General features: G+C 38.9%; 3 protein-coding genes across 5 annotated transcripts; 1 reads left to right on the top strand and 2 right to left on the bottom strand.

Annotated features, from left to right (window-relative positions):
• Nucleotides 1–317: 317 nt before the first annotated feature.
• LOC106656945 (acylglycerol kinase, mitochondrial) lies at nt 318–2,841 on the bottom strand. Its single transcript, XM_023462849.1, has 8 exons — nt 2,738–2,841; nt 1,943–2,062; nt 1,473–1,863; nt 1,293–1,408; nt 1,028–1,209; nt 795–944; nt 588–718; nt 318–493 (listed from the first exon to the last, which is right to left on the bottom strand). The coding sequence occupies exons 1-8, from the start codon at nt 2,833–2,835 to the stop codon at nt 392–394; spliced, it is 1,290 nt and encodes a 429-aa protein (XP_023318617.1). The 5' UTR covers nt 2,836–2,841; the 3' UTR covers nt 318–391.
• A 402-nt stretch (nt 2,842–3,243) lies between these two features.
• On the top strand, nt 3,244–6,630 carry LOC106656922 (polyphosphoinositide phosphatase). Of its 2 annotated transcripts, XM_014378122.2 has the most exons (9): nt 3,244–3,336; nt 3,719–3,941; nt 4,022–4,503; nt 4,566–4,960; nt 5,018–5,499; nt 5,583–5,796; nt 5,866–6,069; nt 6,138–6,311; nt 6,378–6,630. In XM_014378122.2, exons 1-9 carry the CDS (start codon nt 3,274–3,276, stop codon nt 6,556–6,558), a joined length of 2,418 nt encoding a protein of 805 aa, XP_014233608.1. In that variant the 5' UTR covers nt 3,244–3,273; the 3' UTR covers nt 6,559–6,630. The 2 variants fall into 2 exon arrangements, with proteins under 2 accessions (XP_014233608.1, XP_014233598.1); XM_014378112.2 differs by having other exon boundaries at nt 4,566–5,499.
• Nucleotides 6,631–6,657: 27 nt separating this feature from the next.
• LOC106656933 (WD repeat-containing protein 48) lies at nt 6,658–10,621 on the bottom strand. Of its 2 annotated transcripts, none has more exons than XM_014378135.2 (11): nt 10,044–10,621; nt 9,513–9,729; nt 9,223–9,435; nt 8,814–9,109; nt 8,550–8,735; nt 8,141–8,452; nt 7,968–8,070; nt 7,721–7,886; nt 7,427–7,618; nt 7,044–7,341; nt 6,658–6,971 (listed from the first exon to the last, which is right to left on the bottom strand). In XM_014378135.2, the coding sequence occupies exons 1-11, from the start codon at nt 10,089–10,091 to the stop codon at nt 6,897–6,899; spliced, it is 2,106 nt and encodes a 701-aa protein (XP_014233621.1). In that variant the 5' UTR covers nt 10,092–10,621; the 3' UTR covers nt 6,658–6,896. The 2 variants fall into 2 exon arrangements, with proteins under 2 accessions (XP_014233621.1, XP_014233629.1); XM_014378143.1 differs by having other exon boundaries at nt 7,044–7,287; nt 10,044–10,091.
• Nucleotides 10,622–11,370: the final 749 nt, after the last annotated feature.

An 11,370-nucleotide genomic window follows, 5' to 3' on the forward strand; every position in this document is an offset into this window, starting at 1 on the left:
ATATAGTATGTACGCGAGAGCGATTGATCGGAGATTTGTCCCTCGCCTCGTTTTAATACGCGAGTGCGCGCGCGCGCATGTGTAATCAACGAGTTGAATTTCTGTATGCATATTTTTTTCCTTCCTTTTGTTTCAATAAACGTTATTTAGCGTGCAACGAGACCGAGATGTTAATTTTTGCGGTTCGTTTGATGATTGTTGCGTGACGAAGAAAAAGTAATTGCATTTTGGATGTGTATAAGTGGGGGAAATGAAAACATCACTTCACTCGATTATTAATCAAGTTGATATTTTTATCAAGATAACAAATCTTTTATACATGTATTTACATTGATGTAGTATTGTACAAACACGGCGATTGATGCCTTCAATTAGTCGAACCTGTACGATTTTATTGAGAAAATACTTTTACCTTTTCTTTCAATAATTTCATCTTCAGCGGTTTCAGCTCGAACTTTTCGCCGTCGATGTAAATGTCACTTTTCGCTTGATTCTAAGGTAACAAACAACAAAAATGTAATTTAATGAAAAAATGCCATGTTTAAAGTATTTATATAATAGTCGTTAACAAATGATCATCGACTCACCTCGTCATCTGCGCCGGAAGGGGTCAATTCTATATTTCTAACTAATAAGACTTCGTGCCATTCTGGTGGACCATTTCTCAATCTCCTCCAGCCTTCGGCTAGGTATTCGGAGTAGCTCAAACTTTGGCGACCTGCAATAAATGGAGCAATCATATCTAAGTAAAGTTCCGAAATGATATCTGAGGTATTATTTGCGAATTTACAAACCCAATTCAACAATTAGAGATGGTTTTTTGATGTCGGTAGCCTCGTAAACATTTTGAGTCGATATCCTTAATTCCGTTGTTTCGTATGGATGTTCTCGCATTATGCCGCATTTATCATTTTCGACGCGGCTAAGATCGACTGCATTCACATCTGAAATAAGATACCAAGAGTTGATCGATAGTAAAAAAAAGAAACAAAGTTCGTACAACCGCGATGAAAAAAAAAATACTTACTGGGCTTATTATCCGAGACTGAATAAAGTCGATGATACCAACGTTTGTTCGTCGTTTGCTGCTGGATCTGATCTTCCTTGTAGCACTTGCTGCATCCTTTGCATGGATCGGAGTAGCGAATAATACCGTCGTGTTGCCATTTTATGTCGCTCTTGTACGACGAAAATAAGTACGTTGCATATCTGAAGTAAAAAAAAAAGACAAAGCTAGTGTTAATCGATTTTGCTTGACGCCGACGCCAGTAAAGTGGGGGCGAGCAGCTTACCTTCTCAAAGCTCCGAAGTACCAGTACTTGTCGGCCCTCGAGAAAACGTCTTTCCAAATGCCCATTTCGATGGTTCCCAACGCGTAAACGGACTGTTCGGGTTGCTCCGAATTTTTCTAAAATTAAAAAATTTATTACCATCATATTTTCCAAGAAAATAGGTTTTCGTAAAAATCTTACATTGACTAGATCGATCTCGATGACGTCGACGAGCTTGGTCTTTCCACGTATGATCAACATCGTGGCCTCGATGATCTTCGCCTTGTCGCGCAGCTGCTCGGCACCTCGGAACAGGAAGGACTCGGCGAAACGATTGAGCTTGCCCAGCGGCACGATGCCGATCGGGCAGCCCTCCTCGGCGTTGGTGTGTCTGTTCTCGCGCATGAAGGCCGTGATGACGTCGGCCAGGGTGCCGTCGCCGCCCGCCACCACCAGCGCGTCCTGGTCCTTGTTCAGCGAGCCATAAATGTTTCGCGCGTGCACCTCCGACTGGGTCTGTCTTATGGTCACGGTGAAGCCGGCCAAGTGCAGCAGCGGCTCGCAGTACTTCTCGAAGAGCTTGACTGCTTTTCTGATAATTCAAATCGGAACGAAGCGTTAGTTTTTCTATTTTGAGTAATTGACGATAAGTGAAATATATGTTGATGTACCGATTGCTGGCGGCTGGATTGACGATGACTGTGATTTTTTGCGGGTTTTGGTCTTCCCGGAGCAATTGATTGCCAACGGACGCGGCCTCCAAGCAGCTTTTTTTCATCAATTCTGAAATCCTAAAAGTAATTTTTACATGAATTTATGATGCATGATTGAAGGACTTTTTTTCCCATTGTATCAGGAATAGCTTTTTTAGTATTTTAATACTTATTAAAGTGACAGATATTTAATTTTTTTAATAAAATATAAATTGTTCAATTGAAAAGATAAATTAATTTATAACAGTTTTTTGAACTTGAGTGTTTTATCAGAAGAATTTCAAAAATTGAATTGATTAGCTAATATATTTCATCACATTGATAATGATTTTAAAAAGTGAGTCAAGAGTTAAAGATAATTTCAATTTTTACTCAATTATGTAATTATATACATTTACAAGTATGATATGCTACAATTCTTCTAAGATGTACAATTGGAAAAATGAAAATGACATGTAATCGAATATGAATGAAGTTAGTAGGACAAATTCAGTTTAGATGATTTTTAACAAGATGGATGAAAAGTAATCTTAAAATTATATTAATGAGTAATTTTTAAACCACTTGAACTCAATACATAAGACGTTAGTTTAAATTTTTAATCAAAAATATTAAAATATGATATTGCTTCTACGTTACATATCTGTCAACTTTTGAAAAGTTTAGCTAACGCATGCATTTTGCAATTTCTTGAAATCATTCATAGAATGAGATCAATTGCAATGAATCATAGCACAATTGAAGTACACTTACTCATAGGATTTAACAGCATAATTTGTGCCATAAACCAGTGCTGCAAAACCAAATGTTGATTTCTTCCAATTTCTCCTCAGTGTTCTTAGGACTTCCATGTTGGATGATAATTCTCGTTTAAAACACAAGTTAACAATTAACTACACTTTTATTTCAATACAATTAATTGACACTGACATTGTATACTGGCTAAACACCCATTCACCTATATAGTCGGCAGCATGTCTGCTAAAGTTTATCAAGAACTCATAACCTGTTTTCGCACAGCTGAGTGACACGAAGCCGACTCTCGCATCGTGGCGCCAGCGTCGAATTTCACCCAAAACAACAAGCGGCTGCTACACGGACACACTGCACTTACTGCTCCCACTTGACGTCTGACGACTCACAATGTTTACCTCAAGTGGCTTTATTGTTTATTATTTAAGGAAGTTCTGTCATCAGAATGATTGCTAAGATTTTGTGATCATGATAAAGTTAATTTAAAAACAGTGTTCATGTATTTATTTAATTACCTAGTTTTGTAATTGATCAAGATGCTGCTGTCAAAGTGTAATTTGTCATCGATACAAAAGATTGCTTTGTACGAAACCAAAAATGTAAGTATTCTTATAACTGTAGCCTATCAATACTTGCATCAAATAAAATTTATTCTGCATTATACCAGCATTATTGGTGAAGTTCATGAAAGATACATAGTAGATGCTATTCATACTAAAATAACATTTTAATTAGTTGCAATCTTATCATGCACTAAAATACTTTTATCACTTGTATATTGTCGTTATATAAAGATAAACCACATTAACTTACTAATACTATGAGGTGAGATATAAATTCTACAGTTGAGATGATATTCTTTCTAAGCTTGATTTTCTGAATCATATCTCTTATATCTCTTATAAACATTAGAGAAATTAGAGTTAGTCAGTTCTTTGAGATACTGCAGTTAACTTAAATGAAATCATTTTTTATTTTCAGAGCTTTTATTTAATTGGATCAAACGTCACGTTAACGTCGTTCAGAGTACTGCGAATTGTACGATCCGAGCCCAAGGAATTGAATATCATCAACGATGAAAAGGAGTACACGCAACAGGAGGTACGAGAGATGGTCAAAGCCATCGACTCCGAAGGCAACGATACGTCGAGAAAGCACGGAGTATCAAATATCACGAAAATCGTATCCGCCTTTGGAATAATTGGTAAAAAAACAAAAAGAAACTATATGTATAATAGTTAGACGTTCAATACGTTTAATAACGTACAACTTTATTTACGCCAGGCTTCGTACGATTTCTGGAAGGCTACTACATCGTCGTGGTGACGAAGCGACGTCGGGTCGCCGTAATCGGCCATCACACCATCTACAAAGTCGAGGACAGCTCGATGATCTACATACCGAACGAGAGCGTCAGGATATTTCATCCGGACGAGCAGAGATACGTGAAGATGTTCCAGAGCATCGATCTGAGCAGCAACTTTTACTTCAGCTACTCGTACGACTTGACGTCGACTCTGCAGATAAACGTGAATCGCAGCGAGGGCTTCGAGAAGAAGCCACACAGACGCTTCATTTGGAACTCTCATTTGCTGAAGAAATTCCAGGACACGATTCATCCGAGCTGGCTGCTGTTCTTCATTCACGGCTTCGTGGGCCAGTCCAACATCAGCATCTACGGCCGATCGACTTACATCACTTTGATAGCGCGCAGGAGCAGCAAATACGCCGGCACTCGATTTCTCAAGCGTGGAACGAATTTCAATGTAATAACAATCACGCAATCGCATCGATCGGAAACCATATAGAATAATTTATTTGCCTACAGGGAGACGTGGCCAACGAGGTCGAGACCGAGCAGATCGTGCACGACTGCAGCTCGAGCACCCTCAGTCGCGAGTGTCTCAGTAGCTTCGTCCAGCTACGTGGCTCCGTGCCCTGCCACTGGAGCCAGGACATCAGCAAGATCGTGCCCAAGCCGACGATCGCCGTCGATCTCTCGGACCCGTACGTGGAGACCGCAGCCGCGCACTTTCGCGACCTCCTCGAGCGCTACGGCGCGCCCATCTTCATACTGAATCTCGTGAAGAAGCGCGAGAAGAAGAAGCACGAGAGCCTCCTGAGCGAGGAGCTGCAGTCGTCCGTGGCCTATCTGAATCAGTTCTTGTCCTCCAACGACGCCATACACTACATCAATTTTGACATGGCTAGAAAGAACAAGAGGTATATAAATATGAGTACAAAGAGAGGAACAAAAATTGATAAGTTTAAATATTTCAGCAAAAAATCGAACGTCATCAGTCGCTTGGCCGACATAGCCAACTACGCGATCGCCAAAACGGGAATGTTCAGATCGTGGACGCCCAACGACGATCGATCCAGCGAAAAAGCCACGACCAAGTCCCTGCAAACCGGCATCATCCGCACAAATTGCGTCGACTGTCTGGACCGAACCAATACGGCGCAGTTCTCCCTGGGAAAGTGCGCCCTCGGCCATCAGCTGCATCATCTGGGCCTTCTAGAAGCGCCTCAGCTCGAATTCGACACGGATTGCGTTCGCATGCTGGAGGAGCTCTACGAGGATCACGGTGACACTCTCGCCCTGCAGTATGGCGGCTCCCAGCTCGTTCACCGAGTCAAGACCTACAGGAAAACGGCGCCCTGGACTAGCCAGGGAAACGACATAATGCAGACGCTGAGCAGATACTACAGCAACACCTTCAGCGATCAAGAGAAGCAACAGGCGATTAATTTGTTCTTGGGTAATGCATCGTGAATTAACTAGTGGTCGGAGTCTGTTTACGAATTTCTCTTCTAGTTGATAATCGATCATATTTTGTGCCAGGTTTATTCGTTCCGGAAGAAGGAAGAAGTCCGATTTGGGAAGTGCCGACCGATTACTACATTCATCACATTGAGACGCGTATTTTTAAACATAATAAAAAAGTTATATCCCACTGGTGGGGCGACGGCGATAACTATAAGAATCCCAATGATTGTACGGATCAAACGGAAGATGATGTAAAATCACAGTTCGACGTTTACGATGACTTTTATAGGTAATAATAATATGCCTACTCGTTTATATTCGTTTTAAGAAACATAAATTAAGTTTGGTTTACCTTTAGACCATCGGAATTATCATTACTCTCGGAAGTATATGGATATCAAGTCAGTCATTCCGTCAGAGATTTCATGCCTCATTTCACGACGGATTTCAGTCCTTTTAGTATACGTATCAGGCCGGGACGAAGAAAAGAGGAGGCCGGTTACAAAAATCAAACTAAAAATCCGTCGCTCAGTGGCCACTGCAGTACTCAATCCAGTGCTAGGTAATCTTCGTGAAAAATTTAACAATTTTTAAGTAGTCGAATTATACCAAGATAAAATTAATTTTCAGCTCCAGCGGCACCAGTAGCGACGACGAAGACAGCATAAGTCGTAGAAGTTTAACTCCAGTTGTTAAGAGAGATGAGAGCAAAAAGATAATTTCCAAGCAATTTTTTCAAAAGACTGAAAATGTGTATGGGTTAGAGTATAAATATCCAATCAAAAACCTTGCCACTTACAAAAGGTATTAAAAGTTAATTAAAATTTTCGAATCATTGAAGAATCGTTTTGAAAAATATTATTTTTTTAGGGTTGCCTCGATCGCAGAAAAAAGCCAACCGGTAAAACTACATAAAAAGAGCTTTAAACCAACTTACGAAGTAGAAAAAGGCAAAATCGTGCTATCGCCAACAAGTCCAAAATCCTTTACATTGTACAGTAAATTCTTGAATTTTGGAACTGAACTTCGAAAATTCAATACAAATTGTTGATTTTAAGAAATATTCTATTAATAAACGTAGTTTTCTTAATTTAATATATTTTAAACCTGTACTTACAGTTGGATCGTTTCAAGTAACTGTTTGGTGCAATTAATTAAAACACTTCTTTTATTAAATGACTTTGCTTTTTTTGTTCATTACCTCATAAAGTATAAAAATTCTACAGCCAGTTTCTTCCATAAACTATGATTAATATTAATATCAGTTATATTGTAATTCGAAAAAGATAAAGATATAACAGCACAATTGAAAATTTTATGGAATTATCGGTTAGAATCGGTCAATACACCAGCTCTAACAAAGTCCATTTTTAATACTTTTTTTGTTCATTAAGCATTCCTGTCGCTGCACCGCCTGTAATGTAACGTTAAATCAGCGGAACTTTTCCAAATAAAATGTCTGACCTGATGACAATAAACAATATTAAGTAAAGGCGAAGCTCAGCTTAGAATAAAATGAATATTCAATATTTTTACCGTTCTTAGATCCATCGATGGGTCCAAAATTTGATCATTGCAGAGTAATTCTATTTTGTCCTCTGCTTGAGATGAAATATCCATGTTTGAATTCGTTCGATTACGATCGCCGGCAGGTGATCCTCCCGAAACGGCATTTCCACCAGCAACGGAACCAGAATCGCTCCCGCCACCGAGCACTTTATCGAAAACGTGCTCGGCAACTTTTCGGACTTGAATAAAGTCGTTGGCGACTAGCCGATCTCTGGAAGATCGAGTTTCATAATTCAAAAAACGCCGAGAAAGTAAAGTCAATATTCTTTTCATTATTAAAAAAAATAATTTCGTAAAAATCTCATTAACACTGAAAAAAAATGTTCAATTTTTATAACGTGGTAAATTACTTTTTTAAACTTTTGGCCCCTGGAGTGGGGTATTGAAGAAGGTGGAATGTAATTTTGATGAACTTGGGTAAATTTTTATCCACGACGATATCTCTAACCCACGATGGCACAGTTTCGTTTAAAAGCACACCTTCCGTTTCACCTGAAGCGTCACGCACTAGCAATCGATACAGAGTTCTGCCTCCTACTTCACTGAAAAGAGTACGAGCAACGTCAATTATAAAACAATTTCAAATTCAAATTATGAAAAGTTTTATTTTAAATTGTAACTGTCATAAAAAAATTGTCACCAACCTGAAAATCACCGGGGTGTGTCCAGGCACAGAAAAGTACTGATTGCCACCTCGGGTAGACTTTTGGCCATTTCCATTATTGCTATCATTATCCATTTCATCATCTGGGTGCATTGGTCTCCACCAATGTTCAAGAAGAGCTTGCAAAAGTAGGTTTCCATAGTTAACTGCAAATAAAATAAATCATTTTGATTACTATTTATTTAATCATTTCCTACGGAATTAAAAAAAAAATTCATCATCTCTACCTTTTGTATCCGCGCTATCATCTTCTATTAATCCAGTTTCTTTCGCAGATACCCACGCGGATAAACAGTCATTTTCATCTTGGCCTAAATGTATTGTTAGCATCTAGAAGTTGTATTTAAAAAATTATTAATAAAATATAATTGAATAACTTAATTCTTAAAAATGGTCTTACTCCTGTTTTGAGATCAATGTTAAACCAGTTCGGCACATAAACAAGTTTATTACGCTTTTTTATTTCTTGTTCAAAGTCAACTTGACCAAGATCACAGTCTTTACAAGCTTTCAGAATGTCATAAACAGCAACATTATTGTTACTATCTTTTGTCAAAACAAATCTTTTATCATTTAAAACGTAACAATGTCTAATGGCTGGTCCTCCCAATATTTTTTGAGCAGGCTCTGTGTTTCTATAAGTTGACATTTCTAACAAATTACCAGTGTCTGCACAATAATCATTGAACTGCCAATCTTTTTGATTTATATTCTAAAATGAATATAAAATAGTTAATATTTATTGCTTTACATATAAATTATCTAAATTGTTTTTGAAGTGAAATTTATTTTTTTGCATTGCTACTTACCCAGTTATTTATGGTTGAATCACTGGTAGCAACCCAAATGCTTGATTGGTCTGGAGACATGATCATTTTTAAAATAGGAGCTTTTTCTTCACAGATAACTACAGATTTGTCTGGATTTCTCAACTCAGTCATAACAACTCTTTTGTCTCTGCCACCAGATATGATATGACTAAAATTATCAGTAGCCTAGATTGAAAACATATTTGGTTTTTTCAATATCATTTCAAAATATTTATAAGAAAAAGAATCAAAGCAAATTTTCACCAATAATGCCCAAACTCCTTCAGTATGAACTCTGTATGTTTGAATACATTGCTGTTGTGGAATTGACCAAAGCTTTATCGTTCCATCTGAACTTGCGGATAAACATTGACTAGCATCTTTGTTTAAAACCAAGGCTTTGATATTGTCTTGATGCCCACGTAATTTGACAAGTTTAGTGCAAGTTCGTGGATCCCAAAGTCGTAATATCTTTTCTGTACTGCCACTGACTATCATAGTCCCTGGTGGATTCATGGCTAAACTGTAGATGGAATCTTTATTTCCAGTTAAAGAGGAGGCTAAAAAAATGGTTTGAAATAATTACACCATTGTACAATATTTTTCAATTATCTTAAAGGGCCAATTGTTTATCTTTTTTTTTCAAGTATAAAAGTTGTTCCATAAAACTCACTAGTAACTGTATTGTTGCTAGCTGTCAGAGCCGTCAGAGTATTAACATCCCATAAAAATATAGCTTTGTCCAAGCCGGCACTAGCCACCTGCTCCTTTTCTTTAGCATATGCCAAGGCTTTTACATAGTCTTTATGAGTTCTAAGTGTTGACATACAGAAACCTTTGTGTGCATTCCAAACTTTAACTGTGGTATCAGAACTCGCAGATATCACTGTAAAAAAACAAATACATGAGATACTGTCTAATGAATGCATTTATCAATGTCAATGTGATAAAATATTAATTTACAATTTTTTCCACCACAGCATAAAACTATGTCGTTGACCCAATCTGTGTGGTGTTCCATCGAATCCATGTAAGGATCCTTCATATTTTTACAGTTCCATATTCTTATTATACTGTCTCTTCCAGCCGAATACAGTCTGTGTAAAATGGGATCATATTGGAGTGAATTAACTCCAGCACGGTGTCTTTTTTCTTTTTCATCTCTTATCACCATAGACACCTAAAAATGGTCGAATACTTCATTAATAATGAAAAAGGTCATCGAGTCATCTGTCATCGAGTTATCGATTGGAGAAGCGGCATAATTAGTTGTAATTCTACTCAAGCTCGAGTAGATAATCGATACCACTTGCAATTTTGGGGGACGAGCGAAACGAATAATATTTTGATTATAAATAGACGCCGAAGCGTGAAATATTATATACCGCAAACGAAAATAACTATCGGTACGCGATATCATCGCGTAAACAAAAATATGTCGGGGTTTTTCCTCCGATGCAGCACACGAAGAAGCAGAAATTATCGCAGTCTCACCTGTACTTTTTTGCGTGAACTCTGACCGACAGTTTTGTGAGACGACATGATTGTTGTTGCACACACACACACACACGCGGGCACACTTTGACGTATGGCCTCTCTCCTGATGAACAAATTCGTTAATTAGAAAGAAGCAGCAACGCACACGTTTTATGCGGTAGGATCACGCTCGATGCAGCCGTCATGTATCCTTTTTTTGACAATGGTGTGATCGTGTTTGTTTTTCAAACAATACGATGCGTTTCTTCGGTATCCTCTGGGTAAAAAAAACTTTAGCACATTGAGATCGCCGCCCGCATACGAGAGAATGAGATCCGTTTATATATCACTTATTATTTCAACATTAAAAATTTTCAATAAATAATGTACTCATTCGGAAGGATTGCGAACAACAACAAAAAAAAGGAATTACATGAACACGGATCTTGGCACTTTATCTCGGCGCTGGATCGCCGCGAGAGCGAGAGCTAAGTGCCTCGCGCAGCACAGGGATGTCTCGTAAGTATGCGGCCTGTGTGCGATGACAATAATAACACAAACACACAACACAACATAGCGCACGCATACACGAACACACGCGCAAGCTGCAAAACGGAGACTCCGAGACAGCATCTGGCGGTCGTGTCGCGAAACTATATACGCTGTAACGCCGCGAGAGACACGGGGAACGCACGCACGTTGAGCCGCGAATACAATGAGACGCTGTTCGCATCATGCTCGACCGCCGCCGTATCGGTTACCAGTAGTATACGAGCCGGACGTTCGGGCGGGAATTCAACTTTCGCTGTTGGAGGTAATTATTTAATCATCGGAAGACGTACGATACATCAATCGCAAAAATCGGTTGAGGCGATCTGCTTACCGATCGTCGATCGATCTCGCTCCGGCGAAGCAACTCGATACAGCCGCACACGTGTTCTAGGTGCCACCAGTCAACGGAAAAATCGGTCATGCGGCAAGTGCAATATAGCGGCAATCGCGTCGTGTGGGTGCAGTGCGTGAGTACAAAAACAAAAAAATTCAAAAACTCGTTTGTCGATGATATATATGGGACAGCACAGAAGTTCTTCGCATCTTCTTTACTTTAATATATCTAATGCTCTGTATACGGTCTTCTACACACGCCGCGTGTGTGTGCACGAAGTAACCAATACGTATATAGATGGAGATCAAGCTATCCAATTACCGATATCGTAAAGTGTCAGAGAGAAGCCGCTTCTCTCTCGATAGCGTAAGTACTGTACTACTCGCGTGTTGTGTATGTTGTGTTGTGTGTATACTCTAATAACGAACCTCTAACACGCATACACACGCACACATACCG

Source organism: Trichogramma pretiosum, unplaced genomic scaffold (genome assembly GCF_000599845.2).
Source record: "Trichogramma pretiosum strain Unisexual culture from Peru unplaced genomic scaffold, Tpre_2.0 scaffold1, whole genome shotgun sequence".
Taxonomy (NCBI): domain Eukaryota; kingdom Metazoa; phylum Arthropoda; class Insecta; order Hymenoptera; family Trichogrammatidae; genus Trichogramma; species Trichogramma pretiosum.